This window comes from Xenopus tropicalis, chromosome 2 (assembly GCF_000004195.4).
Source record: "Xenopus tropicalis strain Nigerian chromosome 2, UCB_Xtro_10.0, whole genome shotgun sequence".
In the NCBI taxonomy this organism is placed as follows: domain Eukaryota; kingdom Metazoa; phylum Chordata; class Amphibia; order Anura; family Pipidae; genus Xenopus; species Xenopus tropicalis.
In genome coordinates this window covers 136,026,937-136,047,518 of record NC_030678.2, presented here as the reverse complement: position 1 = coordinate 136,047,518, position 20,582 = coordinate 136,026,937, and the positions used below count along the sequence as shown (strand labels likewise).

Below are 20,582 nucleotides of genomic sequence, written 5' to 3'. Positions count from 1 at the left end.
ATGTACACATTACTACTAGGGTAAAAAGATTACCAGCTGTGTTCATTCCTGTCTGGACTAAGGTTTTCTACATCGTCTGCTTGCCAGTAGACAAAAATAAAAATAAACTTCAGACCAACCCTTATTAATGACACATCCTCACACTCATTCAGACTGGTGATGTTAAACACAGTTGTAATCTGGGACCCTGACTGATGACCAGTTTCAATGTATGTTTATATATTGTGGATGACCAAATCACACATTGTCAAACCATTTGACCCATGGGGCAGTTAGATAAATGTGATGACAGGAGACCTTCCTTGCGCACCCTTAGCTCTCCAAAAAAATTTTACCGCTGCAAAATGCTGGAGGGATCTGCCCCCTCCCAAAATTACAAGCAGTAAAAAAAGCACTGGCACTCAGAGCTGCAAATGGGACAAGCACTTTAGAAATCTTAATTGTGTAGGTGCAACATTTCGGGGCAAAGTGACCCCTTTATCAAGCATGATGCTTGATAAAGGGGTCACTTTGCCCTGAAACTTTGCACCTCCGCAATAAAGATTTTTAAAGGGCTTGTCCCATTTGTAGCTCTGAGTGCCAGTGCTTGCAAGATGCTTGATAAAGGGGTCACTTTGCCCATGAAACGTTGCACCTCCGCAATAAAGATTTCTAAAGGGCTTGTCCTATTTGCAGCTCTGAGTGCCAGTGCTTTTTTTAAATGCCAGTTTGGCAAGCATATGGCCTGCTTTACTTTCTCCAGGTTCACTTCCACTGTCTGTGGTGGAAAGCTGCATTAGTAGCCCTATTGGCTTGGCAGTGCTGGGCAATGGGATATTTTTGTCTTTTCTGTTTATTGTCAGTGGAAAGTAACAAACATTCTTGTGGATGCTACATACTGGTCCCCGCATCATGGTCCAACCACATGGCTTGGAGGTGGCAGTAGCGTTAAAACGTTCCCTTTGTGCCCAGTTTTAATAGGCGCATCACACTTGCTCCTTAAGAATCAGGCACAGACGTCACTTGCATGGCTCTTATTAGATATGACACCAGAATTCTGAACAATTGCATAGATATGAAACAAAATGCGTGTGCTGTTGTGTTTATTTTGCTGAATCAAATGCTATTGAAGTAGGCGTGGGACAGTTGCACCAAGCGCATCACTGCCTTGTGACCTCAATGACGTTTGAAAAAAAAAAAAACATGCCAATTATGCTCGGAATACACAAAAGAATGTTATGTGCCCTTCTACATTGTAGAATGCAATAAAAACCTGCATATAAAAGGGTTAAATATAAATTTGAATTTAGCCATGGAAATGAGAGTATGAGCATAGCATGCTATTTTATATACTTAGATTCCTCAAGTATCTACACTTTTGCTTCTCTAAAATAATGTGTAATGGAACTTCACACAGTACTCATTAAGGGGTGATGTGTATTCTAGCTAATGTCATTAGGCTAATAGTGAGAAGGACTGCCATCAAAGGTCTTCTCTTTGTAAACCAAATGAAGAAGGATTAGTTCTCTCATTTTGGCCAAAGTTCATTGTGTACTGATTAAAAGTTTGCAGTGTAGACAGTTTGCCTTAAAGACATACAAACATAACCAGGTTCTGATCTATTCACATCAAAGCCACCAGAGTTTTACGTGTCATGATTTTGTGCAGAACTCTTAAGGCGATTTCGGGAAATCGCGCCGCCACGTGTGCCATCCCGCCGGCGACTTACATGTTCGCCGGTGGGATGGCGGGTCATGGCAACTCGGGGAGATTAGTCACCCGCGAACAGGGAGTTTTGTCGCGGGCGACTAATCTCCCCGTGTGCCAGAGCCCTTATGCAGAACAGATAGAAAACGTTTTATTTTTGTTTCTACCGGTACATGTTCTATGGTTTTTGAAATATGTATAACGGTGAGAGAGGCAATGCAGGTAGACAAGGCAGGTACATGGCAGGCCGTACAAATAGTGATACTGTGCCAGTTAAATGTGCTTAGTGAAATCTTAGGGGCTGATTTACTAACCCACGAATCCGAATGGGAAAAATTCCGATTGGAAAACGAACATTTTGCGACTTTTTAGTATTTTTTTCGATTTTTTCGTCGCCGTTACGTTTTTCGTAACCATTACGACTTGCGCAAATTGTCGCAACTTTTTCGTAGCCGTTAAAAATTTGCTCATATCTTGTCGCGACTTTTTCGTATTGAGCACTCGTAAACTGCGGGCAAAACTTTCAGACTTAGCATGATTTTGGAAGCCTCCCATAGGACTCAATGGCACTCTGCAGCTCCAACCTGGCCCAAGGAAAGTCTCCCATAGGACTCAATGGCACTCTGCAGCTCCAACCCTGCCCAAGGAAAGTCTCCCATAGGGCTCAATGGCACTCTGCAGCTCCAACCTGGCCCAAGGAAAGTCTCCCATAGGGCTCAATGGCACTCTGCAGCTCCAACCTGGCCCAAGGAAAGTCTCCCATAGGGCTCAATGGCACTCTGCAACTCCAACCCGGCCCAAGGAAAGTCTCCCATAGGACTCAATGGCACTCTGCAGCTCCAACCTGGCCCAAGGAAAGTCTCCCATAGGACTCAATGGCACTCTGCAGCTCCAACCCGGCCCAAGGAAAGTCTCCCATAGGACTCAATGGCACTCTGCAGCTCCAACCTGGCCCAAGGAAAGTCACAACATTGAAGCTTGAATGAATCCGAAAGTTTCGTACCCGGTGCGCAAGTCGTAACCATACGAAAAAGTCGCGACATTTTGCGAAACAGTCGTAACAGCTACGAAAAAGTCACAACAATTTACGAAAAAATCGCAAAATACCGATCATTACGAAAAAAACGCATTCGGACGCCTTCGGACAGTTCGTGGATTATAAATCAGCCCCCTAGAGTCCCATTAGCTGGTTAATCTGTTTCATGGCTTCTGCTTTGCATAACATATAGTATTTCTGGTTATAAAAGGCATGGTATGACACTAGTATTAATGGTTTAGAAACCTATAATCATCCCTCATAAAAATAATTACTTTGCTTAAGTTGAGCATTTTAACTGATTTAGCCTATAATAATATTCATATTCTGAAATATCCATTGTAAACAATAGCACTGATGATGCATGGGTATTGGATTTCATATATGTTGATGGAATGGCAATGGTGAAACACATTATTCGTCATGTGCCTGAAGGACCTGAATGATGGACGTTGCTGCCTTGATGTCTGTTAATGTTTACAGTTTATAAGTAGCGTTTTTCTTTTCATTTAACCTTAACTACATAGTTAACCAGATGGAAGAGTGTCAGCTGAGACACTTGCAAAAGAATGCTGCTGGTGGCCTTTCCCGTGTTCAACACTGGATGTAGAATAGACAAGAATCAATAAGTGAGACCACGAGACTTTGGGGCAGATTTATCAAAACACGAGTTCGAATCCCGAATGGGAAAAATTTGGATTGGAAACGAAAATATCTGAAGATCGCAAATAGCACGAAAATGCTTATGAAAAAATCGTATTAGTCACGATAATATCGTATTGGCGATCCACAATCACGAAATTTTCGTACCAAACGATTGCAAACAGCAGCAAAACTGATCCGTTTTTTTTCGCGCTAAAAATACGAAAAAGTCGCGAAAGTGCAGAAAAAGCTGCAGATTGGACCGTTCGAACGAATGCTCGGAGCGTTCGTGGATAAATAAATGTGCCCCTTTGAGTGTGCCTACACCCGGGCAAATTCAATGTTTCCGGATGCAGACACAATTAGAAGGTTGTACAAGCGTTCAGGCGGATTGTCAGCCTACGCTTATACACTGTAGTGCCAGAAACCCCATGTGGCCTTTTTATCCTATTATCATAGGAAACCTAATTATGTTAGCTACTAATGGCAGCTACTAATTTCACTGTGAGACATAAGCCTAAGGGCCCACAGTTTGTTTAGGAAAGTTTTCTCCATGCTTTTTAACTTTGTCACAAATAGGGAAACCTTTTGTAACAAATTGCATTAGACCTTTTACAATAAGTCTAGTATCACCTAGGATGACTTTCTACAGCAGCCATTGCCTAGAGGACTCAATGAAAGTGTGACAAATGGCCCCAGTGGTGTAAGACACCAGTGTGAATCAACCCTTGCACTTTTATGTGAATGAAGGTGGCCCAGTTTTGATTAGTAAGATGCAACCAAGACAGTACTGATTGTGTTATATGGTGCCTCTTGAGAAATGCTTTGGCTCTGGGGTGCAAATTTGGAAAAACAAAGCTGTTTATACAGGGGTCCATACCAGCTTCTTCTTCAGCCCAGTAATCTGCCCAAACTCTGTTAGGCATGGGCAAGGAGAGCAGTAGTCCCAGTGGGTGAGCTTGATTAAGCCTGACACCAGTGTAATGAAATCTGTCAAAGAACTGCTCATTTGGGGTAATTTCCCCAAAAACAGTTCTTCCTGTGTGGCTATGACTATCCAGGGATGCATTTAGGTCCAGTGTTGCCCTAGGCACCAGATGTCAGCACTTCCGCTTCCTTCTTCAATCAGTGCATGTACAGAAGGTCATAGTAATACACATGCCAGAATTGCATTCCCCCCCGTTAGCTCCACCAATGAATTTAGCCACAAGTGTCTGCTAGCCAGCTAGGGTGATATTTTTTATTTACCATATTGGTACTCCAAGGGCAACCCACAAATCTGCCACCCTAGGCAAAGGCCCTCAGGTGCATGTATAGTAAATACTGCAGACGTTTAAGACTGTTTGAAATGTATCTGTGCAAGCATTCTGTGCACTAGCCCAAAAGCCACTGGACATATTCACCCCCTAGAATCAGTGGGCGAGTGCTTATTAGCAATAAATATACTTAAGAGAAAGATCTTTTCTGTTTTGTTTTTTTATAATGAACAAAGAACTCAGGGATATAAATTTTCCTGGAACACATAAAGTCATTTCATTCTGTCTTCACATTCACAATGAAGGGAAATCCCCATTTAGGCAATCCATTTCTCTGTTTCCATTCCAGTGAAAATCCCAAATGTCCAAAGTGTTACAGGAACGCTTCTGGAAACAATACAAACAGAACTTGTCTACGGAAATATGAAACACGGAAAGGTTTACATAGATTGCGCCAGAGCCCTGCAGCACTCTACATATTAAAGATATGCTTGCCACTTGTTATAGCTCTAAGAGTAAAAGTTAAGCATTAAAATAATTATAGTCTTTCAAAAACTAATAAACTCTTTTTTTTACAGGCCAACTTAAAGACATAGTATACTTAAAATATGAGAAAAAAACATAACATCTGATTCATAGTTGTACATACTGTAGTAACATGAGCAAACAGACATGAAACCCATGTAAACTGCTCAGCAATTAGAGTAAAACTAGCTATATACGAGACAATAATAGCTGCTCACTTGGCCCCTTGCACAGGGCACTTGGGACTCTGTAACCAACCAATATTTGGCCAAAACTTTGCCCATCACCTATTAGGCGGGTTTGAAAATCGGGTTGGGTGAGGGCTGCATTTGAGTTTACTTTACTACATAACCTCTATAGTATTTCATAAAATGCAGCTGAAAGCAATGCTTAAATGCATTGCATTCGTTATATCAAATCTATGACATAGACTTGTTTATAGGCAAGGGTGCTGTTACCATGAGGCAAGGTTAGAATCTTTCCTCAGACAACAGCTGGATATCCATAGGTTGGAGATACCTGGACAATTCTCCTAGTGTCTCTTTCAGCAAATGGATGTCCCGATAAAAGGGCGGTATAAGTGTCAGACATTCACCCATCACAATTTTTATTTCCTATGAGAGTGAGCTTGATAGCTAATAGGTTCACATCAATTTTGAGCTATATTGTGCAGGTGAACTACATAGTCAGTTTTGTATACATGTTTTATTTATGTTTCAATAAATACTAATATAATTATATCACACTTTGAATGTTAATATGGTTATATCAAACTCTGAGTTATATTGTGTATATAAAGATCATATATACAGCAAAACAACATAACTGTAAAGCCTTATGTACAGTCCAAATGACAACAATTACTTATCATCATACAATTAGTGGTAATATTTCATTCAGTTTAAAGTTAGTTAGAGTGTGGTACAGAGTGTGGGAGGAAGATGCCATATTTATCACAAACTATGTTTAGAATTTTCAAAAACCTAATAGTGTGCTTGTTGGCTTTGGGGAGACTCCAGAATAACCAGAGGAAGCCCACAAAATCACTGGGTGACTTTATATACTGCACATTGATAGCACCCTGATTGAGATGCAGCTATAGATGTTCACTGTTGGCTACTGTGCCACATATCTAATATCTACATATATAGCTTTTTTTTTTTTTTACTGTTAGTGCTGTTAAGGTAGAACTCTTGGGGGGTTATCTAATAAACGGAACTAAATTTGCCCCGGAGCAGTAACCCATACCAGTTTGCTCCTGGGCAAACTTAGTGCATTTTATTATATATGGGGGCTAGTGGCCTTTAGATAGTCCCAAAGGTTGTTTTCTGCAATGTAGGACATGGCCAGAATCCAGGGAGGTTTTTGTAACTTCAGTGTTCCATGAACAGTCTAAGAATTTCCAGAAATCAGAAACCAGACATTGTAAATAACAGGAAGCACACTATTATATTCAGCTTCTATTTATCATTCATTGGTGAAATTATGAACTTTATAGGTTATCACAAAGTTGCCACAAAATACCTTCTAAAGCAAAAATATGACTCATAAATTAGTCACACAAATATTTGGCTACGAACAAAATTAAAACTGCATTGCTTTTACTCAAGCGCGGCGCACGTCCACACAATGTCATCACCGTGGCCCCGGCAATGAAAAGGAAGAGCATACTAGAGATAGGCAGGAGAGGCAAATGCCTTGCGCCCCCCTCATCATTGCGCTCTAGGCAGGTGTCTCTTCTGCCTACCCCAAGTTCCAGCCCTGCTTTTATTTAAAAGTACTTTGTAATTTTACCACATTCCTTTTATTTGGTTTTTGTTGCTATTAACAATGGACAAATTATCACCTACATACACTGTATGCTCGGGGGCATTAATATGAAGTAGGTCCACTCTTTGCTACTAAAACAGCTTCTGCTCTTCTGGAAAGGCTTTGCACTAGATGTTGGAAGACTATTGGTTGCATTTGCTTCCATTCAGCCACAAGGGCATTAGTGAGGTTGGGCAGTGATGTTGGGGGATCAGGAATGGATTGCGGAGTTCTAGTTCATCCCACTGGTGTTGGTTGGGTTGAGGTCAGGAGTCAGACTCTGTTACTGATTGTTTTAGAGTATCTGATTAGTAACAGCACATCTGTATTACTGGATATCATGTTTGATAAACCTACAAATAATCCTAACGATTTGAAATTAAAACAATATAATCAGGTAGCCAAAACAGGGTATCAGTTTAATTCTTTTTTTCTAACATTTGTGCACTGGATGACCTTTTCAGCCTACAAGCTCATTGGTCTGAAGCATTTGCGTTTGACAGACACCAGTGATTATGTTTGATTATTCATTTTATCTATGTTGGATATGTTTTCTTTTAATTATTTTTACAACACATATTGTCCTGGTAGCTTAACTATTTGACTAAAATACAGTACCCTGTTGTTTATTTTACAGGGATAAAGTCTCTTTATAAAACAACTAAAATCTGAAAATGGTTGCCCTTGGGCTTTTCCACAGAGCTGACATACAATTCCCATGTACAGCAGCCTGAATGAAAGATGGTATCTCAAAATCCCACCAAATACTTTTCCCTAGACATTTCTTACCAAGTTCCCTCTAATCTCCCACAGTTCCATACACTTCCATGATGATTTGTGCATGTCTAGACATGGACTGGAGGAAGGCTTAACAGATGAGTTCCCAAAAGGAAAACACTGATCTGGACATTTTGTTTCACAGGATTTTATTTAGATGCCCTATAATCTCACTATATTAACTAAATTTATTGAAATTGACTTACAGCTGTATTATGTTATATAAAATGTATAACAAATCTACTTTGTACTTTTTTAGATTATTTAAAAGAAATTATTTTAGATTATTTGTTCTCCTTTCTTTTTATATGCTTACAGCAGTACAGCAATGTAGGTTTATGCTAGACACAAGTATTACAGGGGAAACTTTTCAAGGGAGATTAATGACCAAAGAACAGTCACCAACAATGTTATCCAAAGGGGAAGGCACATGATATTCAGCTGAAACAGTATGAAGTCTGCTGGGAGTCCTTGCATGCTGGGAAGATACAGACAGTTCTCTCTGCCTGGAGGCTCTTATATATATTTAGATACATATATTCACACATTTATATACAGATGCACTTGTTCAGCAATTTCTGTTTCTCTATCTCTCTCTCACACACACACAGTGTATATATGGAGGAGACTCTGGCCCTATATACAAAGAATGTTTTGCTTCCCTAATTGTTACACCTACGGAGGCTGGCAGAAGAATAAGGAAAAACAGAACAGGAAGGGTGTGGAAACATTAGCACAATATAACCCTAGGTTTATAATCTTACATAGATTTAGTAAGAATCAGATTTCCATATTTCTAGTGTTTAATCTCTTGGATGCCGTTTCCGTAGCTGCCCCTTTGTAAATGAGTGGGTGGTAATTCCTGCTTGGCCCATACACACTTAATGCTAACTTCATCACTGATCTTAACTATTAAAAGGTTTATGTGAACTAAAAAGTTTCTGCATGGTCTTGGGCTGGGCATACATGCAGTGTTCTTGGATAGAATATACTGTGTATGTGCACACCTCAAGCCTGCCTATGGTCAGGCCCAGATTTGCGGTAAGGCCAACAATGCCTGGGCCTATGGAAAATTATTTTAGGGGTGGCATGCTGCCCAGGCCAGTCTGCATATACATGTTTGTTCCAGAGCACTGGGCATTGGGCACACAGCAGATTAACAGTTGTTTGTGCCCAGTTAATAGTGTTCTGGAACACAGTAGCGGAGTGCATGGGGGGACAAAAAACTGCTAGCTAGCCTAGGGGGTGTCATTTTTTGGAAATCCAGCCCTGCCAAGGATTACTTGGATACAGTGGAATAATGGTGACATCGCACTCCCCAACAAAGTACCCAGGATCGGTTTGTTTTGCTGTATAGAAAAGATGAATCAGCCTGGGGAGAAAGGTTAGGGAACTTGATCACTAGGCATTGCCTAACAAAATGACCCCAACCCCCACCCCCAGTGTTTTAGCTTTCCTTGTGTTTTAATTTATATTGTCTAATTTGTATTTGTCACTTGCAGTCTTGCTTTAAGGGCGAAGACACACAGGGCGATTAGTTGCCGCAATGTTTAGAAAAGTTGCAGCGACTAATCTGTGCAGAGGAAATGCGCAAGCGATTAGTTGCAGCGCTGGCCATTATACTCTATGTGCGAAATGTCATGGCAACTGGCTTAATTAAAAGTTGAGGCGACTAATCGCCTTGCGTGCACAATTTGCAGCCAGTGTCCCTTCCTGCCTCTTGCCCTGATTAGCCAGGGCTCAGACTCTATGATGGTTATATCCTTCAGCCCTATCAGAATCCATAGATTTTACAGGTGAACCTTACACACCCATTTAATGCATATTTAAAAGTAGTATTCCTATATTTTATTGTGCATGAAATAAATGAAGTTCCCCTTCAAGCTGGGCAGCAAAGGGTTGTGCCTGTTACATAGTTCACAACCTTGTATTTCTAAATAAAACCTGCCTAACAGCTACTTGATCCACAGGAAGGCAAAAAGAAAAACAAACACGTGGAGCCTCTCCAATTTACCTTATGATAAAAAAAATTCTAAGATGGCAATCGTACCAGCAAGGAGAAGCGTAAATGTATACACACTCAGGGAAGGCTGGGCGGTGTGATGTAGGGGCCGCAGCAGGGACCCCTTGGGGAGTGTGGGGAGCCCTTGGGGAGTGTGGGGAGCCCTTGGGGAGCGTGGGGACCCCTTGGGGAGTGTGGGGAGCCCTTGGGGAGTGTGGGGACCCCATGGGCAGCAGCCTCGGTGGGCCCTGTACACTCCAATTTGACTTTGGGATCAGTCCCTGGATCAACTTTGTCCTAAGAGCTAAATTTAACTGCCCTGTATTTTCTAGTTTGTCTAAAGGTCATCTAACCCTCTCTAATACATCTGCCAAGTACTCAAAGGGAAGTTTTATTTCCATTCTTTACCAGTTGCTTTGAGGCTCCTTCCTACAGATCCCTGAGTTTTTCCTCCTTGCCCCAGGTTCTGATCTTCTTTCCTGCTGTTAAAACCATTATCTTTCTTGGGTTGTAGATCCAACACATGCAAGTGGAGCATTTGCTTCTCATCCCCCCTGCCTATGCTTGCTATGCCCAACTCCTCTGCACCCACCCTCCATAACCCGCTTGCAGCAGTCACCAAAAAGATCCTCATGGAGCACTGGCTGCGAATCGCCAGACTCGTCCTATTTAAATATGTGCAAATGTGCTGGTACAAACAGCGGTTTTGCCGCTTAGTCAGAGAGTTACATAACCCTGAAACCATGTAGGTAAATCAGTTCCTTATTCGTACGCAATGCCTGCTGCTTTCCAGGGCCACTGTAAATAAGACAGTAAGTACCTATACCGAATAACAATTTGTTGCCAGCGCCAGAGCGAGTTCCTTTCCCACCACAGGAATGGGACGAGCAGAGCCAGCGGGCACATTATGCAAGAGCGGGCGTTTACACGTGTATTCAGCATTATCACTGCCGCCCTTTCCCGGGCAGGCGGGCACATTCCTGACTAGAAAGACAGTCTCAGGTTAGAGGCGGGGCATCCCTGCAGGACTCGCCTCTAATTGGCCCAAGTCCATCCGACTTCTGCCTTGCGATTGGCTCAGGGATGCCTATATAAAACCTCTCTGTCGCGTTCTCTCTTTAGTGGTACCGGCGACGCGGAGGTTATAAGTTGGAGGAGTTGGGAATTTGTATCAGTTGGGTAAAAAGTCATTGTTGGATTTGTCCCACCATACTCCCTGCATCACCATGAAGGAGAGAAGGAACCCACAGCCCGCTGTAGTGAGGTGCAAGTTGGTTTTGGTGGGGGATGTTCACTGTGGGAAGACGGCAATGCTGCAAGTGTTGGCAAAGGATTGTTACCCAGAGGTGAGTTCTACCCCCCCATGGCCTGATTCACATGAATGCCCTTTTCTTTGGGTATTAGTAATGTGTATGCATGCTCGCCTTGCTGGATTAACAGTAGCCTTTAGCCCTGCCATTAGCCAAGTCACATTGCTGAGATGCCAGTGCACTCATGTGGAACTGCTGGTTCCCACTCCTGCTGGACTGTATCTGCATCCTTTCTACATGAGGGCTTTACTAGCACCTCTAGCGCTACTGCCTGGCTGGGACTTGCCAAATGTGACTGGCGTATAATGTTTGCTATATAATACCTTACTTACATGGCTGTTGCCTGATTTATATATTTGTATGGGATGGTAATGAATTAAAGCCATAACAGGTTGGTTATTCAATACTACAAAGGGTGATGTATTACAAGTTTGCCCCAATATAGCAGAATTTAATGAAACCACCCTACCTATCTACAGGGTGTGAGGTGGCTACTATGTGCCCTAAATGTATTGTATGCGCAGCAGCATGTAGAATATGATTGGAAGCTCACTGGTAAGCATTCCCCTTTGCCATGGATCAGATGGATTAGGCTAATTTGGAAGATCCATGAGTACAGTTATGTAAGCGCCCATGCTTGTGCTATACCCACAATCAATCTTACTGGTATTATATGATCTGTTAGTAAGGGCACAGATCCCCAGAACAACTTGCATGTTGTGCTCACCATTTGTAGAGGTTTAACAAGAAGCCCATGGGCACTGATCCATAATCTTTTATAAAGAGTTTTTTTTTTGTATAGAGTTGCAGCAACAAGCACCCCAACCTCTGCCAGTCACCCTCTATCCACCCTACCCTCAACCTATGTATGAAGTCTATTGGTCCATTTAACATTGCATTTTCTGTGCAATCTTATTGTTTGTGCCTGTGTGGCCCTTGTGCAGATTCAGACCCAACACCCTGTGCAGTTATGCCACCAACATTCTTATTCTCTAAACGGTATGTTTAGGCAGAAGGTGATTGAGATACATTTATTACTGTACTTAGGAATTTAGCCATCCCTGCTTTCCTTCTGCCAGCAATGTACCCACTGAAGCTGGTTCGGTATAGTAGCTAGAATCTAGTATATAGATACATTTTCACAGATAATTCCCATTTATTTGCAGTGTTTTCTGTAAAACAGTGTTGTCCAGCCTGTGGCTTTCAGTCTGTTGAACTGTAACTCTCAGAATTCCTTTACGGGAATAGACTTCATGTTAGGAATCATTTGATGCCCCAGTTTACAGTCTAAAATGTTTATAAATAAACCACTTTGAATAATTGTAACCCACACTTTGGTTTTGAAACATACCACATACAGAATAGTTGCAGATCAATTATCTGGAAACCCGCTATACAGAAAGCGCTGTAGTATGGAATTGCCATTTTCCACAGCTGTGTTTAAACAACAATTCTTTTCTGACTGATAATGCTTTTTTTTTTTTTTTTTTTTAGAATAAATCTATAGTTACAAGCCTACAAGACAAGCCTATTAAGTTTTTCAATATTTAAATGTTTTATAATATCCTTATGACTTGGAACTCCTAATTAAGGAAAGACCCTGTAGAACTTTAGGTCCTAGGCAATCCATATAATAGATCCCATACCTGTATAATATTGTGGTCTTTATGAATTTGTTTGAAAGGGTAACAAAGCCAAATATTTTATTCGTTTTTTTTATTTAGGTGAAAAAATGTTGTATTGGGTGTTTTAAGTTCCTCAGTCTGACTCTGGTTTCTCTCCTTTGTCTGCTTGTCTGGGTTGTCTCATTGTATGGTGCATTCATCTTGCGTGTCATTATCATCTGTATGTTGCAGTGGTATTGTGGAGACATGCGTGCTTGTGTTGGCTGCAGTGGTGTCACCAAGCAGTGTTGCCACAAGAATCTGTATATGTTGCTCAGATGCCAACTGTCACAGTTGCATAATTGTGTTTATGTTTGCTGTCCCAGCATATTGTGTTTCATTCAAATATCTCTGTTGCCTGCAGTGTTGTCAGTAAGTCACAGCTATATATGTGTGTCTCTTGTTTTCAGACCTATGTACCTACAGTATTTGAAAATTACACAGCCAGTTTGGAGACAGAAGAACAGCGTGTGGAGCTCAGCCTGTGGGACACTTCAGGTATGGGACCCTTGGCATTTCTGCCACAGACTATAAAATGATGACTACTCTTCCCTAGGAAAGCATTAGTGCAAAAAGTGATGTATTCTCTTTAATATAGAAGGTTTAGTTTTCAGTCCTTTGCATATTTTAAAATGGCAATGCCTTTATATGCTCTGACTTGGTATACCTGTCTGTTGTCATGGGTTCACTATCGCTATATATAGTGGAAAATGGCACTGCTGCAACGGTTCCAGAGAACAATGAATCCAGCCCTCTCAGCAGTTTATCACTCCCCTTTTGCTTAGGAACAATACCTTTGAGCAAATTTCCTTTATGGACTTCTTATGATAATAACACATTTATTTGGGGCATTTGGCCTTCCTCATTTCTGTGTGAATGCTTTCAGGTGGTTCTCAATAGGGACAGGAGTGCAAAATGACATATCTATCTGTGTGCTATTTACCTTAGGGAGAAGGCAGTTGCGACAATTTTAAAAATCCTGTTGTGGCGACTAATTGCTTCCGCTAACGTAATGGAGGCTTGCATTGTGCGCTTCTATATTTATGGGCGGATGTAGCGTTGCAGTGTTTAGTCTCCATGAAAAGGTTTTTCAAAAATTGCTGCGACTAATCTGTCTATCTTCACCCTTAAATGACCGGAAGCCAAGTTTTAGCAGGTATTTTCTGATAAAGCATTCAAAATAATAAATGGTGTGCAGGATAGGGCAATTATTGGGGAAGGGTGGAATAGATTTTTTACCTAAAAATGTTTAGTGTTACTTTCCCTTTAAGGTCGCTGTGTGACCTCCAGGGTTCTGTGGTAGAAGAGAGATAAGAGACCTTGATTCTGTATTTACAGAAACTTTAACTGTTAGACTGGCAAAGATGTCTGTGAAGGGTTCTCACATTGTGCACCTAAGGCCTATTGTACATAGGACTTTTTTGACCAGTACTGTGCTGAAGCAAAAAACATTTGTGATCAAAACACTTGTTACCAATAACCATACTAGATCTGGGCAAAGGCTTTGCTTATGGAATCTGTTAATGTTGGCAGTCGGCCTCCACTTCAAAAAGCTCTGAGTTTGTCAACACCAGCATGTCCTGTAAGTAGATTGTTTACCTTGCTTTGCAATGGAAAGAGCCAATCGGAAATTTTGGCCCTTTTTGTTTTGGAATGCCCTTTTTAGACAAAGCATTTAACCACTCACATGATATATACACTTATAAAAGTGCAGTATAATGTGGGTTCGCAAAAAGCAATTACACAACACTTAAGTGCTATTTGAGCTGGCTATATAGTCCATGTAAAATAGGTCAGGATTAAGCAGACAAGATTTGATGGAGCAAGCAATTGGTATGTCTAATGCTCTCATGGCTTAATGGTATAAAACAGACTGGAATTAAAGAATACCATTAGAGATCATTATACCTGTAAAATCATTCTATTCACAATCACCTTGGAAGTAGGATGTATTGCTTGATTATAAGCACTCGTTTCTAGAAGTATAGGTGGTGTTTCTCTTCTTGAAAGGCATAACACTTTTTTTGGCCTGAGAAATCCAACTAATCATTTAAAGCATCTAAAGCATTTAGCATACAGATTCCCAATCTTGTTACACACCTGAAGGTTGAAAGATATAAAACAAATAATGGTATTAGAGTAAAATTGGCCCATAACCTTTCTTTGAGTAGGAACCTGGGCATGTTGGCTGACTTGCCTGAAGTGCTTTTTGGGGTGTGGTTGCCTTTTAGTAATACAGATAACAAGACAATGAAGAGTTTGGTTGTTGTTTATCTAGACTCCTTTGAGGCAGGGGGTGTGGAAGGTTGTTGTAAAACAATTGTAGGAGGGAAAGGGCTGACATTCCACTCTGCCTGTTAGAAATGGCTGTAAACTGTAATCAGAGGTCTATTGTTTGGCCGGTTTTTCCTGCTGAGTGCCGTTCTGCTGGTCATTCTGGGCTGAAACTGCCCTCCAGCTCAAAACAGGGTGGAAGTCAATTTGACCCTAACAGCCACATTTCTACATGTTGTTACAGCTGTTTCAACTAGGACAGCTGAGTATAGTAAATTTCCCAGTTACATGGCTGTCTTTTTAGTAATGCAATGCTAGCATTATCTTGGATACATAATTTGCTTGATTTTCCCCTACAGTTTAGTATAATCTGAGGAAGGTTTTCCAGCATCACCATCCCTCTTCATTGGGCAATTAGAAAATAAGATTTGAGTAATTTTCTAATTTTTGTGTATTCAGAATGCTGTAGTGCCGCATAGCGGAAGAACCTGAATGAAATTCTGAGCTCTCGTACCCATATTATTGAGTCTTGTTTTTTTCCCTAGATCTGCAGTGGCACTATTTATCTCTTAGCGGCCCTGCTGGCTACTTGCTATGCAGCGCCAGCCCAGACACTGCTGCAGATCAGTGGCAAGAATTGCAAAGCACATACGTGGCACATACCCTTTCAGCCTGCTCTACGCAGTACAATAAAAGCCCCTGGGGAAAGCGATGCAGCAGGCACTAGCCAGTCCTTAAAGAGCAGAGCAATAATGCCAGGCTGTTATCCCTGAGATGTACCTAGCAATTAAGGGGATGTGTCCCTTGATTTGTGATCCTAAGCCGAGTCACCTGCCCTATTGTCCTCAGGCATTCCGATGGTGTACGTTGCACATCTTCTTGTTCTAGAGATGGCAAGCCTTGGGGAGCGTGTTCCTGCAAGGGTTCTACTAATGGGGTGCTACAATGGATGCATTCTAATGATTAATTAAGACTTTTTCTGACTGGAAACTGTTTCTATGAAACTTTCACTCCCACAGAGTATTTTGGCATCTTAATTACATACACATAATCCAAATAGAAGATGGAAGTTAGTAAAATTTTTATTCATGCCCGGGTAATGCCAGTGTGCAGTGCCCCTCTTTTGTATAAAGAAGCACACATTTAACTAGTTAGTTCTTGGATTTTTTTTTTTGTGTATTGATGTATTCTGCAGCTTCCTGTCCCTCTCAATGATTGGTCTGGCCTTGTTGCTATGGATACTGCTCTCCTAGTCCGGGAGGGGGTATTTGCTATTCTAAGCACGGAGCGACTGAGCTGAAAGCTGGAAGGGGAGGGTGAAAAATGAAGAATCTAGCAATTGTATAGTGGCACCCTGGGTCTTTGAAGAGGTCCAAGCTTTGCCCATTGTCAAAATATACTGCATTTTATGTGCTCTTTGCAGTCCCTTGAAAATGTCTTCATTTACAAGCCTGTCACATCATGCAGTGTAATGGGAAGCCACAACAGGGCAAGCTGCTGCACACTGGCTCTCTAGTGGCAAGCTCTCTGTGAGCAGCTGTCAGCTCTCCATTTTCAGGTGCACTTGTAATGTGTCCCTAACCACTTATGAGACTGAGAGGCAGCTATGCCCATTTAAACAGCGGCGGGCCATGGAATAAGGGTCCTTTACCACTGCAGACACTCTGGATACAATTGGCCAACTTGTGCATTATGTGTAACACCAGTTGTCATTTTAACTCTTTCAAGGCTCATGAAAAGCTGTGCTGTGTATCTCATGGGCCTTGCACACAATAGTACAAAAATAAGTGTCAATGTGAAATCATTTTATATAGTTGTTATTCATAGATGGCTAGAGTGAATTTTGATTCTATTGGTCACTTGAGAAGGACAAAATGTTACGATGTATGGCCACCTTTACATTCTATGTGCTGCTAATGCTAAATGTATAGTAATTTATTATCTTTGTTGCACCAAAATAACATAGAGGAAAATATCGCTTCAAGGAATTATTGCTCATAAAACAGAATATTCATAAATAACGTGTATAAATGTATGTATAGTCATGGGCATGAAAATATAGCATAAAACTTTAATGTACATAGTTAATTGCCAGTACCATGGCACTTGGCCAACTCTAATCCACAGGATATAAACAGTAAGCATATTGTACTTGTAAGAGCGACTTAAAGGCTTACTTGACAGGAGAGAAGCAATTAATTGGCTGTACTAAGGAACCGCAGGAAGTGTGCGCTAATGACTTCCAGTCTATGCACAATGCAATATTTAATGCCTTTCAATAGAGATCAATTTAGAGTTTACAGGAATGTTTTTGTCACAGTCGGTCCTTGAAATGACCTTTACAGGCTGTCAGACTTCTACATCTAACACCCCCAACTCTCTTTTTAGGTTCTCCCTATTATGATAATGTGCGGCCTCTGTGCTACAGTGACTCTGATGCAGTGCTGCTCTGTTTTGATGTCAGTCGGCCAGAAAGTCTGGATAGTGCTATGAAAAAGGTGAGCCCCTTTTGTTTTTATTGCAAATGGAAGTGGTAGAACAAAGTGGTTTTGGCCATACACTGCTATGTTACGATTCAACCACATTTTAGTCTGGGCCATTTCTAAGTTTTTCTTTAAGATACCACCTCTGACAGTTCAAAGGCTGTATTCTTGTCCCAATTAAATAAAGTGTTGTAAAGGGAAGTAATGTATTTTGTCTCAATTTTACTGTTCTCCTTGCAGTGGAAATCGGAGATCACAGACTATTGCCCTAACACAAGAATACTCCTGATTGGATGTAAGACAGACCTACGCACTGACCTCAGCACAATCATGGAATTATCAAACCAGAAACAGGCACCAGTATCATATGAGCAGGTATGAAACCATCAGCACATCAACTCCTTTTTTTTTTTTTTTTTTTTTTTTTAAAAAAGGAGAACCAAAGCCTAAAGAATATGGGTGGAAATATTCTATGTTATATACTGAACTTAGTGTTTTAACCCAGAACTATTAGGGGTCATCATAATGTATTAAAACATTAGCAGAAAGTTATTATTAACAGCTATTACCCAGTTCTATTGCAAAGTGCACTGATTATTATGTTGCTATTTAACGTGAATCTGAATTCATTACTGATCAGTGCAGTTGCATTTAATTTTGGTGAATTGTCAAGAGCATCGTCCCTTTGCAATCACTATTATTCTGGGAATTCTGTTGTGTTCTATATTGTATGCATACTGTATATTGTGAGAAGGTCCCTAAGCTCAGCTAACTGACAGCAACACAGAGCATGTCCTGTGAATAAGCAGAAAATATAATGAGTAGCTATTTGGGGGCAATTTTAGAGAATATTCACTACTAAATTACAGTGGTAACCTTGGTGCTGGTACAGAAGCCTCAAAACATAAGACGTAGCATTCTTACCCTTCTTTGAGCTTTAGTTCTCTTTTAAGCCAACACACAAGCTTTGTAATTTGCAGTCTGAAATCTGATTAACTCTTCCCATTTTGCTTTGATTTCTAGGGCTGTGCTGTTGCGAAGCAATTGGGTGCAGAGAATTATCTTGAGTGTTCAGCCTTCACATCAGAAAAAAGTGTGCACAGTATATTCCGAGCAGCGTCTTCCGCGTGTGTGAACAAAGCTTCTCCTGCCAGCCGCAAGAGCCCAGTTCGGAGCCTATCTAAGAGACTTTTAAATTTGCCCAGCCGTTCTGAGATCATTTCTTCCACCTTTAAGAAAGAGAAGGCCAAAAGCTGCTGTTTGATGTAGGGCTCTTATGTCTGAGAAGCACATGGACATGGACATTTGTATCAGACTTTGGACATTGTCTTGCACTCTGTTATCACCACTGGAAGAAAGGCAGGATGGGCCTGGGGGTGATGATTCTGACACCAGTAGCCTCACCTCCAGGGCAAGCTAGCATCTGGGCCAAGAGAGTGACGGAAAAGTTGGATTTGCACAAAGAATGATTGCACAGGAAGACAAAAGTTTAAAGCAGAAAGGTGTGCGGCAAAACAAATAGGGATACATTTTTTTTTCTATTTAGCAACCACAAAAGAAGCTGCTTTAATACACCTTCCCATACCTTGGTTAAGTCCCCTGACTTGCTGGGGCAAATCATTACAGTGTTATCCCTGTGGTACTTGTCCCTGTACAATACTGTATAGGATGCAGTTCCAGGAGAAACCAATAAGACAAGTGGTTTCCTTCCTGCGCTGTGAAGACTATAAATTATTATATTTTTTAATCAACAGTAAACCTGTATGTGCTTGATCTGTGATACTAAATTATTTATTGAAAATATATGGGAGAAAAACACCTGACGTGTTTCTTTCACAGCCTTTTAACTTGTATTAGGAGTTTTTAAGACTGTCAGGGATCCCTGCCCTGTGTGTACACTGATGCACTTTGGCACTGCAGATCTTGGTATCTGTAAGACTCATACTTCCATACTGTATACTTGATGGCAGTTATCCTGCTGAGTCATGTTAAATGATGTGTGTGTGTAACAGTCCTTGTTAAAGTTCAGTGATGACTGCATCCTGAGGTCAGAATCTCCAATATGTGGAGGTGATGACGTGCCCTAGACCAGAACTGGCAAACTAATTTAAAGGTTGCTCTGTAGGTGCAATAAACTGAAGCTGAACCATAATCTTCTCTTTAACCATGTTCTGTCTGTTTTATTGTCTGCCTGTTGCAAAAACTTTAGGCGTTGATGTGTCAATGAGCATTGATTTAAAGGAACAGTAACACTAAAAAATGAAAGCGCTTTAAAGTAATAAAAATATAATGTACTGTTGCCCTGCACTGGTAAAACTGGGGTGTTTGCTACAGTAACACTAATATAATTTATATAATAAGCTGCTGTGTAGCCACAGGGGCAGCCATTCAAGCTGGAAAAAAGGAGAAAAGGCACAGGTTACATAGCAGATAACAGATAAGCTCTGTAGAATACAATAGTGTTTTATCTGTTATCTGCTAAGTGCCTGTGCCTTTTCTCCTTTGAATGGCTGCCCCCATGGCTACATAGCAGCTTATTTATATAAATTATAGTAGACTTTCTGAAGTAAACACACAACTTTTACCAGTGCAGGGCAGCAGCACATTATATTTTAGTTACTTTTATACACTTTCATTTTTTGGTGTTACTGTTCCTTTAATGCTAAGACCAAATTAACTCAATGACTGACCTAGCCACGTGTGCCTCAGAAGTGCATGGATGCAACATACAGCCTTTCAGTCACAAACAAGAGCCCATGCAAGAAGATACTGGGAAATGGCATTCAGTTTCCACTTCCACTGGATACCAACATCTTTGGTATCCAGCGATTTTACAAAACTATGGTGACATAGCTCTTGGGTATAATGGTTGTAATGTGTTGCATGGATGTAACAGTACACACATACAAACTATTTCTAACATTTAATTTTTGCTAGCGCTCAAGCAGTCATGTAATAAAAGGCACAGAGTTGGACAGAATAAACATGAAAGACTAGATACCTATTGCATTTGCTTGGAGTGCCAGTACCTTCTATATTGAACAATATGGTCATTCAATAAATAAATAAAAATAAAACCATTTTCTAGTGAAGTTACCTTGTGGGCTCTGAATAGCCA

General features: G+C 40.9%; 1 protein-coding gene across 1 annotated transcript; it reads left to right on the top strand.

Moving 5' to 3' along the window:
- Positions 1-10,867: 10,867 nt before the first annotated feature.
- Positions 10,868-19,633, top strand: rnd1 (Rho family GTPase 1). The gene is made up of 5 exons (NM_001008072.1): positions 10,868-11,079; positions 13,118-13,205; positions 17,370-17,479; positions 17,705-17,839; positions 18,488-19,633. Exons 1-5 carry the CDS (start codon positions 10,960-10,962, stop codon positions 18,731-18,733), a joined length of 699 nt encoding a protein of 232 aa, NP_001008073.1. The 5' UTR covers positions 10,868-10,959; the 3' UTR covers positions 18,734-19,633.
- Positions 19,634-20,582: the final 949 nt, after the last annotated feature.